Here is a 25,055-nt window from a genome sequence, read left to right as displayed (position 1 = left end):
ATATATATAACAATATTTTTATAATAGAGAATAATGTCCAAACTTCCCTTAACATCATATTCAATGCCTTCCCCAACCTGGAATCTAGCCCCCTCTTACCTTTCTAGCGTCCTCTCTGTTTTCTTCTGCCCTAAGGACACTGAGATGCTCCATTCATCCCAAGACGCTCTGTGGTTCTACATCCCCATGTTTTCCTTCTGCTTCTGCTTTTGGAGTGTATCTTCTCTCTGAAGCATACTCAGTTAGTTTCATTGCATGCTCGGTTGCTCGATCATGTCTGATCTTTGTGACCCCCTTGAACACTAGTCCACCAGGCTCTTCTGTCCATGATATTTTATGGGCAAGAATACTAGAGTGGGTTACCATTTCCTTCTCCAGGGGATCTTCCTAACCCAGGGGCTGAAGCTGTGTCTCGCGCATCTCCTGCACTGTTGGGTGGGTTCTTTACCACTGAGCCCCCTAGGAAGCCCAATAATGTCAGTGGCTGCTGCTTATTTAGCACCTTTCTAGCTGACAGCTTTGATACAGTTCTTATTTTCTGTCTTATAGTTGTGTGCATGTGTGCACATGTGTGTGCACAGGCCTGATTTCTTTGGTAGAATGTGGGGCTCTGCCCTGTTTATATGCATGGCTTCTGTCTAGTAGTTGCTCAATACATATTTCTAGAATTGAAACCAGTCTTGTTTATGTCACCAAGAACCCGTCCCTGTACTAGTTAGAGAAGCTAGATTTCAACCGAGAATTTCATACACACACACATTGTAACACTTTTTAAGAAATTTCTGGGGAACAAGTATTTTCCATCTGGAAGGCTGTCCAACATAGTGAGAAGAACCTGGATGCTGGCATGAGAGAGACCTGATTCTGAATTCAGGCTCCTTTATTTAATTGCACTGTGACCTTGAACATGTTATCAGTCTCAGTTTCCTCATCTGGGGATAATGAACTCATCTTTTAGGGATGCTATTGGGATTAAATCAGAAAACACATATGCAGTACTTTGAATAGGGTAGGTACTCAGGCAGTGGTGCTGAGACTCATCCTAATGGATCAGGAATCCCTTTGGTTAGGAACCATACTTTTGACAAGTTTGTATGTTCTCAGTTACCCTATTTGCTATTCAGTGATTCGCTCTTTGGGTTGATGACGTTAACACTGAGACCTCCAGAAAGTTGTCAGATAGGTGGATGACTACTTCCTTGGATGGATGATGTGGTCAAGTACAAAGCGGCTCAAAGAAGCGCCAACACAATTATTTTTATCAGTGATAACTGCTTAAGATCAACCATCATCTCTTCCTTAAGGAGAAAAGGAAGAGGGAGAAGGGTGCCCACCAGTCCCTCCATCATGAACTAAGCCCCAACAGTTAGTTCCAGAAACAATGTATTTCCTTCAAACGTGTGTGTTGGGGGGAAGGGCAATCCTACAACTAACTTTCTGTATAGAAGCATCATAGGTTTATGGTTTAAGCCAGGAGAGGAGCAACCTCCTCATCTCCGTTTGTCACTCCAAGTATCTGCAATGAACATATCAGGCTATACTTAAGGAGGCTGAGGAGGATCAAAGTCTTAGGAGCAAGACTCTGGGAATACGACTCTTGCTTCCTCTAATCTCCTTCCACACAAGAAGAGGTCTGTCTGATACTATGATGCTGAGCAGGTCCTAGATGAATAATGACGCAACAGTTCTGTAGGGCCGACAAGAACATACAGAATCAACCCAAAGTGTTGGCTCCTTCTCTGCGGCCCAGCGCTTTGATGCAGTTTACACTTTCAGTCTCACCTTTGATGGGAGTTGTATGGATCATTCCGTAGAAAGGATTGAGCTTTCTTTGGGACAGAATTGACAAGTTGGGTAAGCCGTTTGTTCTGACTGTGCAGTCACTGCCTTGGTCACTTGTCCTCATTGCCTGATATCCCACTGTTTGGTTGGGTGTAACCAGAGCGTTGGTTTTCTTTTGCTGCCCTGACAGATTATTCCAAACTCAGTGATTTAACAACGCAAAGTTGTTATCTTGCAATTCTATAGGTCAGAAGTCTAGTATGGGTCTTACTGCTGCTGCTGCTGCTGCTTCTAAGTCGCTTCAGTCGTGTCCAACTCTGTGCAACTCCATAGACGGCAGCCCACCAGGCTCCTCTGTCCACGGGATTCTCCAAGCAAGAATACTGGAGTGGGTTGCCATTTCCTTCTTTATGGGTCTTACTAGGCTAACCTCAACTTGTTAATAAGAAGACTGGCTTCTTTCTGCATACCCTAGGGGAGAATCTATTTCCTTGCCTTTTCCAGCTTCTCAAGGACACTTGCATTCCGTGGCTCATAGCTCTCTTCCTCCATAATCAAAATCAGCATCTTAGCATCTCTCCGGCCCTTTTTCTGTCTGAGCATCTCTCTAGAGAAAGGCTCTCTGCTTTTAGAGATTCATGTGATTGTATTGTTTCCACCCAGATAATCTGAGATAACCTCCCCATTTTAAGACCCTTCATTTAATCAGATCTGCAAAGTCCTTTTTGCCAATTAAGGTAAAATAGACACAGATTCCTGGGATTAGAACATGGACATCTTTGAGGGGCCATTATTCTGCCCAGCATACCCAGAGATAAAGGAGAGGGTGTTGGCCCTGGCTATCCTTTGAAGCCATCTGGCTTCCTAGGAGTCTCTAGCTGGAGATAATTGAGATATCTTTGAACAGAGGGCTTCAGACTTAGGATGGTCTACAGTGTCATTTCCATCATAATTTCTTTACTTTTCCAAATTACACCATCCAGGGGTTTTCTAAGGCAGGCAATTGCTTACTGTCTCCCAGGCCTGGGAGAAAATGGAAGTAGTGGGAGGAGAATGGTTAATGAGAGCTTTTATTACCCCAGCCCTGCAACAAACAGGCCGTCTAGAAATAGCCATGTTACAGCAGGTTCTTTTGAAATACAAAATCAGGTACATTTGGTAACGACTGCTATAATTTGAGACAACCTCTCAAGCCACAGACCAGCTCCAGAAATGAGCTTTGTTCTTTACAGCCCACTTTGCCCCAAACATAGGCCCTTTAAAATAACTTGGTAGGCACTTACTGAGGAACAGCCGAGAGGGCAGAGGCCCTGTTGTATGCATCTCTGTATGTCCAGCGCTGAGCACGGTGCACGGCCTGCCTTGGGTGGTAGAACGAGCATGGTACACAGTGTGCCCTCCGCTTGGGAGCATGTGGAAGAAGGGGATCTTTTATGACAGGATGCTGAATGAAGCCCTGTGTTCCTACTTCTACCCACTGCAGGCCCAGAGGAGATGAAGGATCCTGAGAGATTTTGTCTCTGCTTCCATTATGCCCAGAATGAAGATAATTAAGCCAATGAAACTTGCCTTCCATTTCAGTTTACTGGAGCTATTGAACAGAAGTAGATGTAGGAATTGAAGAGCATCTCACTTGAGGAGGCAGGATTCTGGTGCATATTATCTTTTCAAAACATGTCACCCTAACCTTCTGTTCTCACTGCACACACCCCAGAGTGGTGTTTGTGGAATGAAAGGATGACAGTATAGTTCAGTGTGGAAGAAGGTTGTTAGCTTTGGACTTCAGCCGTCCCAAGTTTGGAAGCGTGGCTGTGCCACTTACCAGGACTGCGACTCTGGATACCTTGCTTCACCTCCAAACCTTCTCTCTCTCTTTCTTTTAAAAAAATATTCGTTTGTTTATTTGGCTGCCTTGGGTCTTTGTTATGGCATGCGGGAAACTCACTGTGGTTGACAGGCTCAACAGTTGTGGGGTGTGGGCTATCTAGTTGCTGCTCATGGATTTAGTTCCCCAGTGGCATGTGGGATCTTAGTTCCCCGGCCAACGATCGAACTCACACCCTCTGCGTTAAGGTGGATTCTTAACCACTAGACCACCAGGGTTCCCCAAACCTTCTCTCTTAACTCCAGAGAGCCAAGGAATGAAAAGGTCAGTTGGCACACTTCTTTGGGCATTTGCTGAGTAAAGATGTGTTGGTAGGAGTCTCACCTACTTTGTGATCACATTTCATCTCCATAGCCTGCCACATCTGAGGTCCATTTCAGTGTCCTCTCCAGGGGCACAGACATACCTCTTGATTTCTTATAAACTTTCAACAAGGTCAGAAGTGTAGAGCTTGCCTCTGCCCCATAGGCCCAGTTCTTATTGCCCTGGACATGTGGATCAAAGAGGAAGTCAAAGAAGGAGAAGTGAAAATCTCTTTAAACAACTCAGGGTTCACAAGTGAGGGCTGAAGGGAACCCTCGCAGATGACATGCAAAGCCCCTTGTAGATGGAATTTCTTTCAGCAGAAATTTTCCTTCTGTGAATAGGCGCCTGTCATTTCAGTGTGATCTTTAATCATTTTCAAAAGGCAACCCTTTTGATCGTGAGTCTTAAAAGAGTTCAGATGAAATTTTCTGGGCCTGCCTTATTTGGGAAACATTTGTGCTTTGTGAAGACTCGGGCACGCCAATATTTAAAAGGCCAAGCCGAGCATCTTCATCTCTAGTCCAAGGGACCAATTGGCAGAGGGCAGCAAACAAGAGACCTTTTGTGCCTCCTTAATTGTAGAGCAGTGGGCATTTTATAACCACTGAGTGGACTTCAGAGTTAATTACCATTTAGAAGTCTGTAGAAGATAATCTTCCAAAACACTGGGGGTCAGGAAAGTTTCAGTGCTTTATTTATATTTAAAAACCTAAACCGGCACTGCCCCATAGAAATAGAATATGAGCTACAGATGTAATTTTAAATGTCCCTAGCGTCACATTCAAAAAATAAAAAAAGCACAGGTGAAATTAATTTTAATGTTTACTCTCACCCAGTCTGTCCAAAGTATCATTTCAGCATGTTATTCAATATAAACAATTATTAATGAGCTATTTTACCTTTTTTTGCTCAGTCCTTGAAATTCGGCATCTATTTTACACTTTCAGTTCAGACTCACCATGTTTCAGTGCTCAGTAGTCACCTGTGTCTAGGTTACACTGAAGCACTAGGTGGTGATCCCCTGAGAAGTGAGGATGTTGCTTTTCATCTATGCACCGCTTTCTCGCTGCCCAGTATGGTGCCCAGTACCTAAGCGTGATTCTTGAGATGTGTCCATAGGATGAAGTGCTGGAAGCAGTTATAAGACTGGCTTGTCCAGAGAACTAGTGGCATTGCCAGTCATTAGAAGGGTAGCCAACAACCCAAGACTCACTCTTTTTTTCCTCAATTTGTTTATTGAGATATAATTCACTCAAAGTGTACAATATAGTGAGTTTTAGTATATTTGCAGAGTTGTCCATCCGTCAGTCAGTCGGATGTTTAAAATGTTTAAAAACATTTTAAAATGTTTTCATTATCCCAAAAAACCCTGCACCCTTTAACTGTCACTCCCTTCATCCTCTCCTGCCGTCTACCCTAGGTTACTATTTATTTTCTGTCTCTAGATTTACCTGTTCTGGACATTTCATACAAATGAAACCATACTTAGCATGCTGTTTTCAAGATTTATCTACACTGTAGCGTGTATTAGTACTTCATTTCTTTTCATTGCCAAATAATATCCCATTGTATGGATATACCACATTTTATTTAAATATTTACCGGTTGATGGTCATTTAGAGTGTTTTCAGGGTTTGGCTATGATGAATAATACTGTTGTGAACATTCATGTACTGGTGGATGTATGTGGTCCTTTTTGGGGGTAAATAGCCAGGAGTGGAATAGCTAGATCATATGATAAACTCTATATTTTAAACGATCTGAGGACCTGCCAGATTTTCCAGTGGGTACACCATTTTACATTTCCACCAGCAGTGTTCCAGTCTCCCCAGATCTTCACCAACAGTTACATTTTTGATTATAGCCATTCTAGTCATCCTAGTGGTGTGATATGGTATCTCACTGTGGTTTTGATTTGCGTCTCCCTCGTGCCTAGTGATGTGGAACATCTTTCCGTGTGCTAATTGGCCATTTATATATCTACTTTGGAGAATTGTCTGTTTGGATTCTTTGCCCATTTTTTAACTGAGTTATTTGTCTTTTATTTTTGAGTTGTAATACATCTTTGTATATAGTTTAGGTACAAATGTCTTATCAGATATGTGATTTGCAATTATTTTCTATAATTCTGTGGGTTGTCTTTGTCACTTTCTTGACGTTGCCCATTGAGACACTGACGTTTTTAATTTTGAAGTTGTTCAGTTTATCTATTTTTTTGTTGTTGTTATTGTTTGTGCTTTTGATGCCATACTTAAACTATGGCCTAATCCAAAGTCAAAAGATTTATACCTGTGTTTCCTTTTAAGAGTTTTATAGTTTTACCTTTTTGAACCATTTTGAGTTGATTTTTGTATATGGTATGAAATGAGGTTATTTATTAATTAAATTAAATAATTTAATTATTTTGCATGTAGATAGCAAGTTGTTCCAGCACTATTAGTTGAAAATATTATTTTCCTCCATTGAATTGTCTTATCAATTCAGTTGATCATAAATGTGAGGGTTCTTTTTATGGACTCTTAATTCTATTTCATAGATCTGTGTGTCTAAAATATATAACCATGCCACAGATCACTGTAACTTTGTAGTTAAGTTTTGAAGTCAGGGAATATAGTCTTCCAATTTTGTTCTTCTCTTTCAAGATTTTTTGGTTGTTCAAGATCCCTTACAATTCCATTTGAATTTTAGGATCGACTCATCAATTTCTGCAAAGAAATAATGGAATTTTGATGGGATTGTGTTGGATTGGTAGATCAGTCTGGGGAGTATTGCCATTTTTTTCACCTTAGATTAATTTTCCTTTTCTAGAATTTCATATTAATGCTCTTTTTGTGTAAGGCCTCTTCCACTCGGCCTAGTATTAATGAGATTCATTCATGTTGTGTATTATTACTATTTATTTTCCTTTATATTGTTGAGTAGTGTTCTATTTGATGAGTATGTTGTACTTATGGTTATTTATCCATTCTTCTGCTGATGGACAACTGGACTGTTTCTAACTATCATGAAGATTTACATACAAGTTGTTTTTGAGGAATTTGTTTTCATTTGTCTTAAGTAAGTACCTAGAAGCAGAACTGCAGGATCATGGTGTAGGTGTATTTCTAGTTTTATAAGAAATTGCTAGACCTATTCCCAAAGTAGTGCAGTTTTACATCCCCCCCCTAACAATGAATGAGAGTTTCAGCTGTTATTTATCCTCACTGACATATAGCTTTATGAATCTCTTTAACTTTAGTCATCCTGGTAAGTGTATAGAGATATGTTATTGTGGTTTTAATTTGCATTTTCTTTATGACTAATGATGTTGGACAATTTTTGTGTGCTTATTGGTCATTGGATTGCAAGGAGATCCAACCAGTCCATCCTAAAGGAGATAAGTTCTGGGTTTTCATTGGAAGGACTGATGTTGAAGCTGAAACTCCAATATTTTGGCTACCTGATGCAAAGAGCTGACTCATTTGAAAAGACCCTGATGCTGGGAAAGATTGAGGGCAGGAGGAGAAGGGGACGACAGAGGATGGGACGGTTGGATGGCATCACCGACTTGATGGACATGGGTTTGGGTAGACTCCGGGTGTTGGTGATGGACAGGGAGGCCTGGCGTGGGGTCTCAAAGAGTCGGACACGACTGAGCGACTGAACTGAATTGCACTGACTGGTTATTTGTATATCTTCCTTTGCGAACTGTCTGTTGAAATATTTTGCCCATTTGAGTAACAGGTTGTTTGTCTTTCTGTTGGTGAGTTGTAGATGAATTTACCTACTCCTAAGTCACTGGAGTATTTTGCTGTTTTTTTTTTTTTTCTAGAAATGTTGCAGTTTTAGCATTTATCTGTAGGTTTATGACTTATCATGAATTTTTTTGTGTATGGAGTGAAGTGAGGGTCTAAATTTGTTATTCTCTATATGGATGTTCAGGTACCAGTTGTTGAAGAGACTTGCCTTTCCTCACTGGATTGCATTAGCTCCTTTGTCAGAAATCACATGATTGTAAAGCATCAGGTCTGTTTCTGGACTTAACTATTTTGCTCCATTGATCTATTTGTCTATCCCAATGTTAGCAACACTCTGTCTTGATTATTATGGCTTTATTATATGTTTTGAGGTCAAGTAGTGTTAGTCCTCTGACTTTACTTTTTTTCAGGATTATTTTGATTACTCTAGATTCTTATATTTCCTATATATTTTACAACTGGCTTATCATTTCCCACCAGAAGTCTGGTGGAATTGCTATTAGGATTGTGTTCCATATGTAGCTCAATTTGGGGAGAATTAGTATCTTAATAATATGGAGTCTTCCAGCTGGTAAATACTGAAATGTTTTCTGACTCACTTATCGTGCTGTTCCCTTTTCTCTCGTTTAAATGTTTTGAGTCCCAAGAGGTGCGGTGGTGAGGAAGGGCCCTACAATCAGCTTGCCTGTGGGATCTTTGATAAATTAACCTGATTGGTTAAATGGGAATAAGAAAGACATTTACTTCTTCGAGTTTTGGGGAGCATTATGTGGAATATTTCAGAAAAGTCCTTAGAATTGATGGTTTCATAAGTGTTGGATTTGTTTAGGATTGCCCTTCAGGATCTGGCTTAGATTGTACCTCATCCATGAAGACTGCTCAGAGCCCCAACCTTGAAGTATCTCTTTTCCTCACTGTGCTGTTTTACTCTCTGTGTAGAATTTAGCCCCTTTTCCTTGAGTGCATCTTACTTGCCTTATCATTATAAGCTATTTGACTATAATGTCTGGATTTTAGCTTCTTTGGGGTCTATTAAGTGTTCATTATAGTGGGTTAGCTCTGGTGGACACTAAAAAACTATCAAGAATTTTAAGTTTTTTGTTTTTTTTTTTCCTGAATGTGATCACATCTACTATCTTATATTTTCCTCAAAGAAGTAGTTAAAGCAGACTTTATTCTCAATTACAGATGAGGAAACTGAGGTGGAGCCCAAGAGAGGCTAAGCTACTAACCATAACTAGTTAGGGACAGAGCTAGAACTAGAATCTAGCCCTCTGGACTTGAAGAGTAATAATGTGAAGTTGTATTCTATAATTTGTATATATTGTGTGAAATATTATATCTGTGTATATATCATATGTATTATATTGTATATGTATATATTTTTATTATGTTATCATGGTTGTGCTCAGTACTCAGTTGTGTCCAACTCTTCACCACCCCATGGTAGCCTGCTAGGCTCCTCTGTCCATGAGATCTCTCAGGCAAGAATCCTGGAGTGGGTTGTCATTTCCTATTATAGGACATCTTCCAGACCCAGGGATCAAACCCAGATCTCTTACGTCTCCTGCATTTACAGGTAGTTTCTTTACCACTGAGCCACCTAGAAAGCCCTATTATGTTATATATGCATATTATATGCAATATGTATATTTCATATGCAATATATGTTAACAGTATTTATATATACGTATATATATAAATTTCTTAAGCTCTGTGAGATGCTGGAATCCCTTTATTCAGCGCAAGCCAACCTCACAAATCCTTCATGAAAATGACATTTACATTCGTGACTTTGTGACTAGGTGAATAACATACAGGTTTAAATGAACTTCCCCTTCTCCTTTTGAAACTAGGTGAAATATATCATACGGGTTTAAATGAGCACCTTTTGCAAAGGTGCTCAGTGGGATACCATCCGTGGTAAGCACATTTACTGCCTGCTGACTCTTCTTCACAAGGATGGACATTTACAGCTACAGAGATTGTTTGTAAGGTGTCCTCAGCTCTTCTCTCTGCCCCTCTGATCTGCCTGGCTTCACGGTAGAAGAGCCCAGTGCAGTGTGAGGTCCTGCTGCCCAGCCGTGACTGGCGTGGATGATGGAGGGACAAGAGTTGCATTTGCTCCCGGGCCTGTGAGTGGGTGACTTTAAAAACATGTACTGCCTTCCACAAGAAAAACTTGTGCTCTGACTGATTCATGATGCATCTAGAGTTCACCTTTGATTACTTGCTCTGAGCTACCCATGAAAAATACTAGCACGTATGTGATGTGGAGTGTGGGGTAATACTTCTGGGGTTTAATGTTTGTTCATGTGATAAGCATTGAACCTGCTTCCAGAGCACACCTGTGACTGGGAGGGATTGCGTGCTCCCCTGCTAGAGATGTTTTCTATATCTGTCCTTGCCCCTCAGCAGCATTTCCCCATGCTGGAGGGTGGTGGACCTGGGGAGTAGGCTCCGTGGTATTTTACTGGAGTCTGATTGTTTGATTGTAGAATCCATGCAAGTACATTTTATTCATCCCAATATAGGCATAGTGGCTGGGGTGTCAAAGAACGTCGTTGATCTTAATGATACCCTGAAACTCAATTTCTCCCAAGTCTCTGTCCAGATTAGCTGCTTCCAGTAAGTGCCTTCTGTGTGTCAGGCCCTGTGTTGAGTCTTTAGGAGCTTAACATCCTTTAATCCTGACAACAGCCTCCGTCACTCCCACCATATCAGGTGGAGATGCTGAGATGGAGAGAGGGCTTCTAACTTTGCCAGCGGCAGAGCTGGGATCAAAACTCAAGCACTCTTGACTCCGGAGCCCGCATGCATATTACCTGCACTGAACCAGTTACTTCCATTCTTTCCCTCCCACCACCTCTCTCCACCTGTCACACCCTCCTTTCCATGAATCCTAGTAAGATGACAGCTGGATCAGGAGCAGCTGCACACATCTTGCTATCTCAGCCATGTGTCCTCGTGTTTTCTTCTTTTCCCGCTCCTCTTCTTGGAATTCTCCTCTTTTCATTCAGCTCTGCATCCTTCCCCCTTACCTTAGCTGTTGCCATAAACCTACTGAGATAGTTGCCTTTTTTTTTTTTTTAAGAGAATTTGTAAAATTTTAAAAAGGTAAAGGTGCATCTAGGTGGTTTCTGCAATTGGACCCCAGATTCACAGATAATAAAGGTTAGAACTCTAGACATACAGGGATTATGGTATTAAAAAATATTATGGGCATGGCTCAAATTAGCTCCTGGGGGTGGAAGGCTTGGAAAGAATGCGTACTAAGTCGTTTCAACGGTGTCCCACTCTGTGCGACTCTATGGACTGTAGCCTGCCAGGCTCCTCTGTCCATGGAATTCTCCAGGCAAGGATACTAGAGTGGGTTGCCATGCTCTCCTCCAGGGCATCTTCCCAACCCAGTGATCGAACCCATATCTCTTACTTCTTATGGATTGGCAAGCAGGTTCTTTACCACTAGGGCCACTTGGGAAGCCCCAAGAATGTGGTATGTTTGCTCAATCTGGGCTATCATTGGGGCAGTGTAACATAGTGGTGTAGAGTTAGTCTCTGAGATCAGACTGCTTGGGTTGAATCCCAGATCACTTTCTTCCCTGTGACTTTTGACAACTTTAATTACTACCTTCTCTGAGTCTCTGCTTCCTTTTCTGCTTATAGTTCTAACTACCTCTTATGGTGATTGATAGGATTAAAGGAAAGTCTGTCATACACTTAAAATAGCACCTGATACATAAGAAGCTTTGAAAACACGTTAGTTATTGTTACTGCTCAGTCACCAAGTTGTGTCCGTATCTTTGCGACCCCATAATCGGCAGCATGCCAAAAAGGGCCAGCTATGCTCTGATATTCTTCCCTGGATTTGGACACATCAGTGGACAAAACATCCCTGGAATCATAGTGCTTTCAGCTTAGTGAGAGGGAGAGAGAGAGAATTACAAGTGTGAGAGAATTGCAGGTGTGTATCTGTGCACTAAGAAGACACACAGGTGGGGTTTGAGTGTGTCACAGAGGGTCCTACTGGAAGATCCTGATTGTGTTCACCATAAAACTTGAGAGCAGGAAAGAATTGTGGAGACTCTATAGTCAAACCTTCTTTGGAACCTGGAAAGCTTAGATGACTCTCCCCATTTATTCAGAGATTTATGGAGGAGCCAGGACAGAACCTGTATCTCCTGAAGCTGATGTCAGACTAGTGAACATCACGTGGCCAAACCTCTTCCTCGAAGACTTGAGCCAATTTGCTGAAACATTTACTCCAAAATCATTCTCATCAACAGTGCTTGATGCTGGGGCAGCTTCTCTGAACTCAGACTTTAATTGTTTCTGGCTCCCGGGAGCTCTTATGACAGTAATTTGTGCCAAGTCATCAGAATAATGATGATGCCATTGTCTTACATTTACTTAAAAGTTGTCCATCCTGGTAATGATCACCTGGCAAAGAAAGATTGTCTAGATTATTCTGCTAGACATTTGTAAATATCTAGTTTGGATTTAGGAGACTCGGTAACCAATCAGATTAAAACCCAGATCTCACAGACCTGCCTGAGGAATTCACATATGATAAAACTAGTCAGTTGGCTTTGAAATGGAGATGAAAGCATCTTAGGGAAGTATATGTTGGATGGGGGTGGAAGTGGATAAAAACTGATTCAAGGAAGCATAACCCTTAAAAGTTTCAGATGGTTTATAATTTATCTGTAATGGGAAAAATACTTTACCATCAAGATAAGATCTTGGAATACATTTGAAATCACCAGCCGTATTATGAATATGTTTGTGGACATATGTGAATTGTAGGGAATGAAATTTTTTCTGTGAATGTAATTTAGCATGAATGAGATGACAAATAAGCTATATGCCATAAAGCCCATTTGATATAATGTGTGTAATTTTAAACTTAAAAGCATCATGTTTAAGAACCATAAGGGATGTTAGAGGTCATCTAATACAAGTCACTTTGCAGATGGAGGAACAGAACCCCAGAGAAGGCAAGTGGCTTGGCCCATAGTGTTAACTGGAATCCAGATATTTAGATTATTGAGTTTGGAGATGGTTTTAGAACATAAGGAGTGATACCCACATGCTCACTTTTAGTTTTCTTTTTTTACCCATAGTGGTTTTATGGCATTGTTAATCATAGCTATAATTGATTTCTTTTGCAAGATGAACCAATTCTTCAGCCCTTTATACATGTCGGTGCTTAATAAAAATATTTTCTGTGACTCCTAATTAATGCTGAAATAAATTTAGAGAAGTTAGAACAATATTGTTTGTCAGCGTCTTCCTTGGTTTGAGCTATTAATGTGGTTTCTTATGATTTCCCAGCTAGCTGATTTAAAAGAATTCAGAGAAAGTCATATATGCTGTGCTTTTCAAAGCAAAGCCCTGGTTGCTAGAGGGATGGAGTTTAATATAGTTTCATATCACAGAGGTTTTAATAATGCAGTCTAAAGTATTTGTACATGAATTCATTAGGCCCAGATTAGTCTTATTATAATTACTCAAAAAGTAATTCAATTTAAGAGAAAACATTTTAAATGGATATAAAATACCCTGTTAGCTGAGAAGCCATACTGTTCTACTTTATCAGCTCCATAAAGTACTAGCAGATTTGAACATAACTTTCACAGTATACAGAATGCAATCATAAAAAGTATTATTCCTAAATCTATTTTTTTATGTTCTTTCAGTAGTTAAGAGCTTTATCCTTCTGTGCTAGGAATGAGATATACTTGGGATAGAGTGTCATAAAAATGTTAGGGACTTAACTAGCTCACAGCCCATGCAGTCCCTCCCCAACTCAGTGTCAGCTGATGGGACACAAGTCCAGAGCCTCAGATTGATGCTGGTCGCACATTCCAGAGGAGATGGAGCAGGAAGAGACTTTGGGGCTTTTGCAAGTTTTTTCTTACTCAGCAACAGTGACAGGGGGAGGAGGGGGGTTTTCATTTCTAACGTGGTAAAAGGTGAGGGGAGCCAGGAGCAAGGAAAACAGTAGAACTTTCCCTGGCCCGCATCCAAAATGGGACAGAGAAGAAAAAGGAGAGAGTGATGATATAGATCATACAAGTTAAAGAACAAGTTAGTATTTGGCACAGAGGGCAGGAGATGGGGAGTGAGGCCTTGCAGTTGGTCCTTAACGACCAAGACTCACCGGGCTCTGGGCAGTGGGAAGCTCCCTGGATACCCCTGGGGAAGCAGGAGGGGCAGGGAGATGAGTTCTGTGGCCACGTGGCTGCCTGAGCTGTCTGTGCTGTCTGGCTTTGGAGACACAGAAAACTAATCACAGCCCCCGTGTGGTGCCATCGAGGCCAAGCAGGGGCTCTGGCTGGACTCCAAGAGAGCACAGACCTGCACTCGGACAGGAAGGGGTTCCACTTAAGTGGTTTGTTGTGTTCAAACTTTTAGTAATTTATTTGATGAGCAGCAGAACCCTTTCCAGGCAAATTCTTCATCGAACCCCACTGTCCTGAGCAGAGTGGTTCTCAGTTCAGCTGCAACGTGCAGTCTTACCTTTTTTAAACCCTGGACCTCCGCTCATCACACCCTAGGGCAGGGATGGGTGAGCCCCTTCCCTGGTGGCCTTGAGACATAATGGCACAGGGCCTGCCAGAGGGGTGAGTGGTGCCAGAAATGAAGGCCAGGCTCTGGATTTCTGGACCATCTGGTACTCATTACAGCCTGGTAAAAACTGGGGTTTGGAGATAGGATGGCAATAGATCTCTGATCTTAAAGATTAAAAATAATTCATTCATAAAATAGTATTTAATAATTCCTTAGAGTTTCTTAATGGTACGTAGCTACCGATGACGAGAAGGAATTAAAATGATCATTTAATTTTAATGGATTTTCCTCTTATGATATTTTACAGTCCTGTATAAGTCACAACTGGTGATTATTTTCAAATAAGAGCCCCTGGAGACAGGAACGGCTACCCATTCCAGTATTTGTGCCTGGAGAATCCCATGGACAGAGGAGCCTGGTGGGTTACAGTTCATAGGTCGCAAGGAGTCAGACATGACTGAATATCTAAGCACATTCCTCACAAACAAGTCACAAATGATGATTATTTTCAAGTAGTAGGCAGTCAATAAATGTCTGTTGGCTAGTAATGCTACAAGTTATAGAAGTCTATCTAATATTAGTCCCTGTGCACTTCATATGCTTTACCTCGTTTAATCTCCAGAGCAGTTTATGAGACAGCACAAAAATTAGCTATTTTTATTATCTGCATGTTGCTGATGAGAAAACAAGGCTTCGGAAGGTTAAGTAATTTGCCTATGATCACACAGCGAGACACGGAACTAGTTCTGACTTCAGGACCTGAGCTCTTTGCTACCCTGCTACCCTATTCTGTTGCTTATTGTTATACCAACATTAAATTCAGTTACTGAATGTCTACCATAAACCAGCTCTATGTCCTAAAAGTGCTTTACATATATGTTCTGGGTTATCCTTATGAATTTTGAAAGAAATTTTATTATCATCATTTTTTACATGTAGAAACTGAGACTCAAAGAGGTTGAATAGTTGCCCAAGATGGCTAGGATGGTAGACTAGCAAGTATTTGAGCCTGGTATTATGTGACTTTGAAGTCTATGAGCTGCATGCTGATTAAATGATCTAACTTGACCCTCATGATACTCCTTTGGTAGGACAAAAGCTTATCTCTATCAGCTGATTTTACAAGTCAGAACATAGGCTACAAGAAGCTTCACCTTGAGTTTCCACCTGGTGAGGGGCTGGGACCCAATCTTAGGTCATGGGTTCAAGTGGCCAGAATCATGTGGAGACTCAGCACTGGACTGTATTTGGGAGAGAAGGTGTTAATCCTGCTCTCTCTGAGAAGGTCACCTGCCACTTTTGGACCTAGACTTCTTCAATTTGAAGCTGAACTATTCTGGAATGCTGGGGAGGCTTTGGTGAGCCCCACTTGTCAACCTTGAAAATAAATAATTTCAGTTCATTTACAGAGATTTGCAGAAGTATACAGACTGAATTCTAGAAACTCTTCAATATCTGTGCCTAGAGCTTGCTGGTTTTTGAAACTTTGTGAGGGGGCAGCTCCACTGACCTTGAAATTGACTTTGGTTAATGGTGAACTTGACCCCATCCAAGGAAGTGATGTTCATTCCAACCCCTCCCTACATCCCTTCTCTTGGCCCTGGTTAGTTAGGTCCCAGTAGCATTTATGGGGCTTTACTGTAATGGCATTTGAAAGAGAATGATACTTGAAAGAGAATTTTCTTTCTGTAGTTCAAACCACAGGAGGACTCACAAGACAGCTCTCTCCCCAGGTGAGACTTCCTAAATGGGAGTTAAGTACAGGCATTTTCAAGAAACTAAACTCCCCTCATACATAATTGAACCTAAAAAAGAAAGCAAAATTGAGAGAGTACTACGATCACATTGTTCGAGGGCTAGTAACTACTTCCCCCAGTCTTAGGGAAATCAGTCACACTTTCACTATTTGGCATATCTTTAATGCTGTGGGATGTGGGCTAGATGTGATATTGTAATAATAGTGAGGGTTTCGCTAACCATAGTTATGAGCTGAGCTATGGATTGAAATAGTAAATTATTCCTAGCAGACTGAATGGGCAATAAGACTGCCATCTAGTTCCCCTCATAAAACAAAGCAATAGATAAATAAAGGAGATCCAGCTCACTTAACCTGCGTGGCTCTGTGCACTGCTAATTATTAACCCAGGCACAAGAGAAGGGTTCACCCAGAGTGTGGTTAAATCATTTTTAATAGAGGTAAACACGAGCCATGTGGATGAGTAGCACTCAAGCAAGTTTTTAATCAGCAACGTTTAGGAATCACCCAGCCTAATTGCCATAACTTATTAATAATAATAAATAATCTGGTCTTTTTATGGCTCCTGTCTCTGGAGGACTCAGTGCATTAAAGATCTCTGGGGTGTGAATCTCAGTAGCTATGGGGGAGGTGGGCAAATATCCTTGATGCTCATTCCTAACAGAAGAAAGTGGACATTGAGGCCAAGAAAGGCAAATCTGAGTTCGTTCTTTTTTACTTGCTTCTTCCTACATCTGAATCGCCAATTTATAGATGCCTTTTCATCTATCTATAGGACCAGAATGGCTCTGGTGGGGGCGGGGTCAGAGAACAGGCTTTTCTTTGTTGACGTGAATGATTAGGGTTGAGGTTTTTTCCCTTGGGAAGTGAGTATGAGCAGAGCTTTGTCTGAAGGAGTTCATTTCCTCTGCACAAGTGTCCCTGGTGTCCTTTGGGTTCAACCTGACTGGCTAGGCTGGGCACTGGAAACTCCTAACTCCTTAATTGCATGATTTCCAGTTCCTGGCGGAGCAGAGAAGATGGCACCAAGTCTTATTCTCAGTCATTCTCTGCTGCAGCAGATGGGGGATGAGGAAATGTTTGTGTAAATCATCGGACTTAACCTCCCCAATTCCATGGCATGAGCGTTAAAATCTCTCCAGGTCAGTTTGGTTCAAAGGTTGTAAGTGATTGACTCCCAGATAATTCTTAGTGGTTGGTTAGACTGGACAGAGATGATTGCCCTCAAAGTTTGAGGCCATTTAATTCCTCTAAGTGTCTAGTTCTTGTGGGTTGGGGGTGATGGACACATGCGCCAGAATAGAAGATGACAAAAGGTATTTCTGTGGCTGATGTCCTCTGAGGTCTGCAGTTTTGGCAGGTGTAAAGTGGCACAGAATCTACCTTCTTCTCACTTATTTTCCATTCTTCTGTCCATGAATCATTTGAACATGAGCCTGGATGGCTGCTTCTGTCTGGAAAAGTGAAATTTTAAAGAGGGTACCCAAGCAGTTATTACTCAGAACAAAGAGCTAGGTAATGCTAAGAATGGAATGATTTATGTCATAGAGTACAAAAGACGTAAATTTAGAGTGTAAATTACAAGATAAGTCATGTGAAAAATTGCTGTAATATTTATACTAGTGTTTATTAAAATTTACATTTGAATAAAAAGGTACAAAATGTAAATGAAGCTGAAAAGTGGATTTGAAAAGAATCTGAAGTAGCTTATATGAAAATCAGGAGAGTTTTCTAGGATAGATGATAGGAATAGTACTCTATGTAGGTTTGTCTGTTAAACCATGAAATATACAGTAGGATTGGAACGAATAAGGTCTCTGATTCCTGAATCTCTGCCTGAATTTCCTCCCTCCCTGCCCACTGATACTTTCCAGTCACTCAGATCAGTACTGAAAGCCATGGAGAGGAGGTTGAAGTTTCTGGACGGATGTCGAGGCTGGATCCGTATTTGAAAGGCTAATCTCATTTCACTGATGTTTTCAATGTTGGAAATTTTTGTCTGTATTCATTAAAGGAGAATGATAAATCTCTAATTTGTACTTTGCTACTAATAGGGATGATTTTGTGCTTCATTAAGGTTAAATGAATCTCATGTTGTCCTGGCTCAGCCTTTCATGGACATCATGTGTGATCTTGGGAGAGATCTCTTCCTTCTCTGGGACTCAGTTTCTCCATCTATAAAACAAGGGGGTTGTAGCAGACGAGTGTTGAAGAGATACCAGCCCCCTGCCTTTCCCTCCTGTGTGGGAACACACCATGCCAGGCACTTAGGATCCACAAAGGCCATCAAGACGCACAGCTCTTGTTCTCAGGAGCACATGGTCTTCATAAATAACTAATTATAGTATGAACTCTAATTGCAACATGCACAAGTTACTCTGGGAGCACAGAGGTGGAAAGAGCGACTTCCTTCTCTGCAGGGATAGGCTCTGAGAAACTTCACAGTGGCTGTGACATTTGAAGGGGGAGGAGGAGGGCTTCTCCAGGTGTGCAGGCTGGTCAGAGGGTGGATGGCTCAGACTGTGCATTGCAGGCAGCAGATGCATGTGACTGTGGTAATTTAGGGAGCTGCACATGATCCTTCTCATCGTCTCTGGACCGTCAGGGCATGGGGGCCGAGTAGCTTTGTATACACTGCTGTGTCAGAACTTGGGCCCGTGATGAATTACTGAGGTTAGAGAGTAATGTATGGCATGTATAAATTAAAGCAGGGTTTAGGTTTTCCTGTAATGGCGCCAATGTGGCCCATTTACATTCCAGTTGGCTTTCCTGAGTGTGAGAGGAGGGGTGGTGATTTAGCCAACTCCCTGGGAGTTTTAAGCCTATGTTGGTCTCATCTGTCCTATAGCCACTGGCCTAGGTGTGCCCTGGGGAGCATGTGTGTTGCACGTGAGTGACACCCTTATGAGGGCACATGTGCCCCAATGGGGGCTTTCCTGGTGGCTCAGATGGTAAAGAATTTGCCTGCAATGCAGGAGACCCAGGTTTGATCCTTGGGTCAGGAAGATCCCATGGAGAAGGGACTGGCAATCCACTCCAGTATTCTTGCCTGGAGATTTCCATGGGCAGAGGAACCTGGAATGAAAACTGTTCTCACTGGTCTTCTCTCCTTGCAGTCTGTTTAACTCATTAAGTACATGGTTATCCACACCATCTGTGACCCCTTGGCTCTTTGTGAGCTTGTGAGAGTGGATGTTTTAGCTGAAGACTGACAGCAAATACAGATGTTGATGATATAATTCTCATTTAGTTTTTTATTTTTTAGGGCTTTCTATGTTAAATTATTCTATATTAGCATTCTTTTCTTCTTAACTTTATTTTGCTTTACAATACTGTATTAGTTTTGCCATACATTGCATGTAAATTTTAAATTCAGATTGTAAATGTAGGGCATGTTCATTGTTAAGTTTAAAATAATACAGAAATTCTTATATAATATTTAAAATGATCCCAGATGCAATTACCTGAAGGTTAACATTTCCGTGACCATCATCACAGGTCTCTAGACAAATACACCCATACATGTACATACACGGGCTCAGGATACATGTTCCATGTTACTTTCCGATTTCTTTGCTCAAAAATAATAAAAATCTTCCACCATTTTAAATGGCTGAGCCATAATCCATTGAATAGATGTATTGTTTTTGATTTGGTTCTCTGCTGCTGCTGCTGCTGCTACTCCTGCTAAGTCGCTTCAGTCGTGTCCGACTCTGTGCGACCCCAGAGATGGCAGCCCACCAGGCTCCCCCGTCCTTGGGATTCTCCAGGCGAGAACACTGCAGTGGGTTGCCATTTCCTTCTCCAACGCATGAAAGTGAAAAGTGAAAGTGACGTCGCTCAGTCGTGTCCAACTCCTAGCGACCCCATGGACTACAGCCCACCAGGCTCCTCCATCCGTGGGGTTTTCCAGGCAAGAGTACTGGAATGGGCTGCCATTGCCTTCTCCTTGACAGGCAAATAGACAATCTCTGTTGCTTGTCCTTTATACACAATGCTGTAATGAACATCTTTGTAGACTTTAGATATTTGAAGACCTTTAGGTATTTTATTAGATGACTCTCCTAGCAGTGGTGTTGTTAGGTTAAGGATGTGTATTTAACTTTTCCATACATACTGTCAAACTATCTTGTAGAAGTTTTGTATCTGTTTACAACCCCGTGTTGGCTCAGATGGTAAAGAATATACCTGCAGTGCTGGAGACCCTGGTTTGATCCCTGGGTTGGAAAGATGCCCTGGAGGAGGGCATGACAACCCACTTCAGTGTTCTTGCCTGGAGAATCTCCACGGAGGGGAGCCTGGCAGGCTACAGTCCCTAGGGTCGCAAAGAGTCGGACGCTACTGAGCATGGCACAACCCCGTGATCAGGGCAGGAACTGGCTTACATCTGCATGGTGGTGTCTGTATTCTTGCCAATGCTATCCTTCATCTTTGAATTACTGGATGAGAAAGTAGGACCAGACAGGAATATCTTGGGGGTGATTGAGAGTCTGTAGAAGCAGGGTGAGCCTGATGTCAAAAAGTACCTTGCAGGGACTTCCCTGGCAGTCCAGTGTTGACTTACACCTTCCAAGGGGTAAAGATCGATCCCTGGTCAGGAAACTAAGATCCCACATGCCTCATGACCAAAAACCCAAAGCATAAATAGAAGCAGTATTTTAACAGATTCAGTAAGACTTTAAAAATTGTCCACATCAAAAAAAAAAAAATCTTAAAAAATGTACCTGACCTGTGCATTCATGTTCACCAAAAGATATGGACAAAACATCACAGTTTGTAATTGCCCAACAATTGTCTTCAGAAACAATCCAAATATCCATCCATATTAGGATGGAGAAATAAATTATGATAAAATCATAAAATCACCCAGTAGAATACTACCTGGCAGTGAGAATGAATGACCTTCTACATGCCACAGCATGGATGACTCCCATAATTACTGTAGAGTAAAGAAGGCAGACAGAACAAATTTGTATTGGATTAATTCATTTATATAAAGCCTGTTGGCTCAACAGGTAAAGAACCTGCCTGCAGTGCAGGAGATGTGGGTTCAATCCCTGGGTCGGGAAGAGCCCCTGGAGGAGGAGGCCATGGCAACCCACTCCAATATTCTTGCCTGGAGAATCTCATGGAGAGAGGAGCCTGGTGGGCTGTGGTCACAGAGAGCTGACCATAATTGAAGCAAATGAGCCCAGAGCCCAGAAGTATGCCTAGTGGTTACCGTTGGCAGGCGTTAGCCAGTGCTTGTTAATTTATACTTTTTGCTAATATGTGTGTTTTCAGATGCCAGACCTAGTGCTTGGCATATGAATTAGTATTTTTTTTTTTCAACTTGTCACAGATTTTGACTTCAGATTTAATATGAAGACCTGGTGTTGTTAGTTGTGACTTATACGTGGAGAATTCATACAGATTTCGTGCTGATTATGATTTGAATATGGAACTTTAGCAGATTCACGGGTCTTTCCTCTGTTTATCCTGTTATGTACCATTGTCACTTCTGTTGTTTATAAACCAGCCCGGCAGCTTAGTAGTAGGCAAGAAGATGGTTTGTGGAATCAGACAGATTTGGGTTCAATCCTGAGCTCATTGCTTATTCCTCTGTGGTCTTGGATCAGTTTCTCAACCATCCAGAAGCTCAGTATCCCTATTTATAAAGTAAGGATAATATTGCAATTTGCCTCATAGGGTTGTAGTGAAAACAATATTAAAATGAATAGTAACCGGCAACTTTTGTATGTTTACCATGTCCTGGACACCAGCCTAAGACTTTAAAACATAGGACAAGGTTGTTTAATCTTTCCAATGCATATTATTTGTGGTTTAGGAATCTGTAAGCCACAGGGTTAGTAAGCATCGAGCCAGGATTTAAACCCACGCAATTCCCTTCCAGAGCTCAAGCTTTTAACCACTGTCTCTGAGTAGAGGAAATATTGTACTAAGAGGGTTTAGTACAGTCAGTGTATGTTAGCTATGATGCTCATCACTGTCATTAGCAACGTAATTACTAATTTTTTCTCCTTTCTCTCTCCCTTTTTCCTCCTGTTTTTCCTTCCTCCTGGCAGATGTTTTCCAGCAAGGTAAGCTCATTGCCTCCTGCCTGCTTTTCTATTGCTTGTGCTCTTTTGGGAAAGACTATCACCCACGTGCAGAGGGTTATGGGGCTTTCCATCCTTCTCTGGACGTGCCACGGGGACTTTAGGACAGACGTACCGTGAGGAGGATGGTCTGGGGTGGCCTGAAGTGCCATCAGCCTTCCAGAACCTCTGCTGTCCAGCCTCTGCCCCTTCCTCTGGACCTTGCTTGGGGGTAGAACGAGGACTGGACCTTTGGGGCAGCGACATTGGGCACGGGTTCATGCCCAGGCACCTGTCCGAGGGCAGGGCTGCTGTGGGCTTGTGCGACAGGTGGGGAGCAGATGTCTCTGGAGGGGATCGGGTGGAGGCCCCTGTTTCTCAGAGGTTCTGCATCCAGGCCAGCTTCTGTTTGGTCAGGTCTCCACACGCCACCTCCACCTGGGAGCTTCTCTGTCAAGCAAAGGTGTGGGCAAGACCATGGCTGGCTGGCCACTTTGTGCCCTTCAGCCCAGAAGAACCTCACAACCCCTCCAATTGGGCCAGTGATTGAGAGGAACCCGGCAAGGGTGTGCAGTGTCTTATATATTTTTCCAGTCAAGTTTATATGTTCAGGGGAGCTGGAGAGGGAAAGGGTAGACTGTGTCTAGGCTATGTGTCCTTCTGGCTCATGTTTAAGTCCCCACTTAGGATACATAGCTTCTGCACTCTGGGAGACTCGCGGGCATGGCCTTATCGAACCCACTAGATACACATTCAGGGAAACTGCCTCTTTCTGTTTTTCATCACCATCTGAAACTACTGGGAGAAAGTGGACAGACCAGATTGTTTATATATTCAAGGTGGGAAGCGTGTGTATCCCATGCCTGCCACCTCATTCTCGGATCCCAGGCTGCCTTAGGATAAAAGAGACTGGAGTAAAAAAAAAAAAAATCCAGGCATCACATAAGTAGCTTCCAAATAATTTTATGGGCTGGATATTTTCTCAACGATTATTTTACCCCAAACATGGAGCGTGTGATGGAGAAGGTCTGTCTGCTTTCTCTGATCAAAACGCAGTTGTGGGCAACAACGAAGGGACTTGTGTTGTCTTTTAAGAGTGTGGAGTCATAGACCTACTTTTATAAATAATTCATAAATCTAAACCAGCCAGAAGTAATAAGTTCCATTTGGCTGGAGATGAAGCGATGGGCAAAATTGAGAAGGTGCCACGACTGTGGGTGTAAAGCATGTGCCCTCAGGGTCCTGGCTACAGTGCGTTTTCTTCCTTGACACATTGAGGGTTCAATGACCTGCTCTGGGAGGCAGTTTTTTTTTTTTTCTATAAACTAGAGAGCCAAGCTCTCCCCAATGCCGAACTACGTGTCTTCTTTTGAGACATAAAATGTGTGAGTTTGGAAAAGTCTTGCTGGAGCCGGTATGCCGAGGCCCCTGGAGAATGGAGAGAGAGAAAAGGTTGGTATCAGATCTGGCTTTTCTATCTACAATCATGAGCATTCAGTTATTGTAGTCAGTATAAAAAATGGCTTATCAGACTGCTCATGTCAAGTTTGCCTCCTTTTTAATCAGTCATTCCATTCCATTGATGGGATTTGACTGTCGGTAACAATAATGTGCAGAGCAAAACTTATAATCACCTGTAAATCATGGACTATCAAGACTTAATATCTTCCAGAGACAGAAGCTGCTAGCTATCCCTGGCCCTGTGAGATAGTACTAGAATTACAGATGGGGAGAACTGAACTTTTGTGAATTATTTACATGGCTCTGGCCTTTGCAGGACTGTTTCATACAGAGGGACATTCTCTGAAATGATGGCCAAGAACTCACCAGCTGTTACCCTTCCTTACCTCTGCTTCTGGCCATTCTGCCTGTGAAATGAATGCTCAGTAAAATGTGACAGTAAAAATGTGTCAGTGACAGTAACCTCAGAAAAAGACAAAGCTTCTGTGTCTTGCAGACAATGTCTGAAACGTGACTGCGCAGCATCTTCTTGGGGCGGGGGGTGGGGGAGGGGGATGGGTGCGCAGAAACTTTGTTACCAGAATTGTGCCATTAACTTGAAACACAGGAGCCATGAAGTGTGCTAGAAATAAACAGCAGAAAACTATGTGGTTTCAGGTCAACAGAAGCCACAGGGCCCTTTCTGCTGCCCATTGAGGCAACTGAGTGGCTCTGGGCTAACCATGCCATGGGCATCAGGCCTGACTTGCTCTGGTTTACCCAGGGACTGAAGGCCAGCTGGGTTGGGGGGTACTGGTTTGCAAAAATGTACTCTTGGCCGTGAGTGAGTGAGGTCTCTTTGCCCAGAGGAATCCTTGCATGTTGGGGCTGCCATACGCCAGGGCTGGCAGAAGAGGGAAGCAGGCTTGCAAGTTGACAACATCAGATGTTCTCAGAGGAAACCGAAGTTTTTTCCTCTGGATAGCATTATCTTTTCTTTCACTATAGATCAATCTTGTTATAGCGGATGACAGCGCAGCAGCTACTGCGGGTCTTTCTCTGCTGGTACCGTGGTGTGTGCACGTGGAAGCCGATTTCTACCTTCAGAGCCGTTTCTGAGTTTGTCTCGGTTCTTTCATCTGTAACTGCCACTCGCTGTGACAGTTAGACCACAGGGCCCGAGGACAGTCAGGGACCAGTGGGTCCGCAGCTGGGCCTTCCGTGTGTAGGAGTTCTGGGGACCATGGGGCCACATTTTCAAGGAGCCTTAATTGACCCACATTCTCTGGCATCCACAGAGCTCATGAGCCACTGGATGGCTCTCAGGAATTCTGAAGAGCCACAGAATTGCTCTTCACAACATCAAATGCAATTGAAAATGCTGTACGTGCGCATGTGTCTAGAATCTTGAGTTTTAGGGCACTTTTATACCGATCGTTTAATAATGAAGTCAAGACTACACACGCACACACACACTGCACAGCTCATTTGAAGTTACT

At 42.3% G+C, this 25,055-nt stretch overlaps 1 protein-coding gene across 2 annotated transcripts in view; it reads left to right on the top strand.

The window, feature by feature from the left end:
• Positions 1 to 25,055, top strand: part of GFRA1 (GDNF family receptor alpha 1) — a 236,763-nt gene that overhangs the window by 43,869 nt on the left and 167,839 nt on the right. The window contains exon 4 of one of the 2 annotated variants that reach the window (XM_040255145.1): positions 22,105 to 22,119. The exons of the other annotated variant lie outside the window; for it this stretch is intronic. Coding sequence (XP_040111079.1) covers positions 22,105 to 22,119 — 15 coding nt within the window. The remainder of the gene's footprint in view (positions 1 to 22,104; positions 22,120 to 25,055) is intronic. 2 annotated transcript variants of the gene reach the window in all.

This window comes from Oryx dammah, unplaced genomic scaffold (genome assembly GCF_014754425.2).
Source record: "Oryx dammah isolate SB20612 unplaced genomic scaffold, SCBI_Odam_1.1 HiC_scaffold_14, whole genome shotgun sequence".
NCBI lineage: Eukaryota > Metazoa > Chordata > Mammalia > Artiodactyla > Bovidae > Oryx > Oryx dammah.
This window is presented reverse-complemented; position numbering and strand designations above follow the sequence as displayed.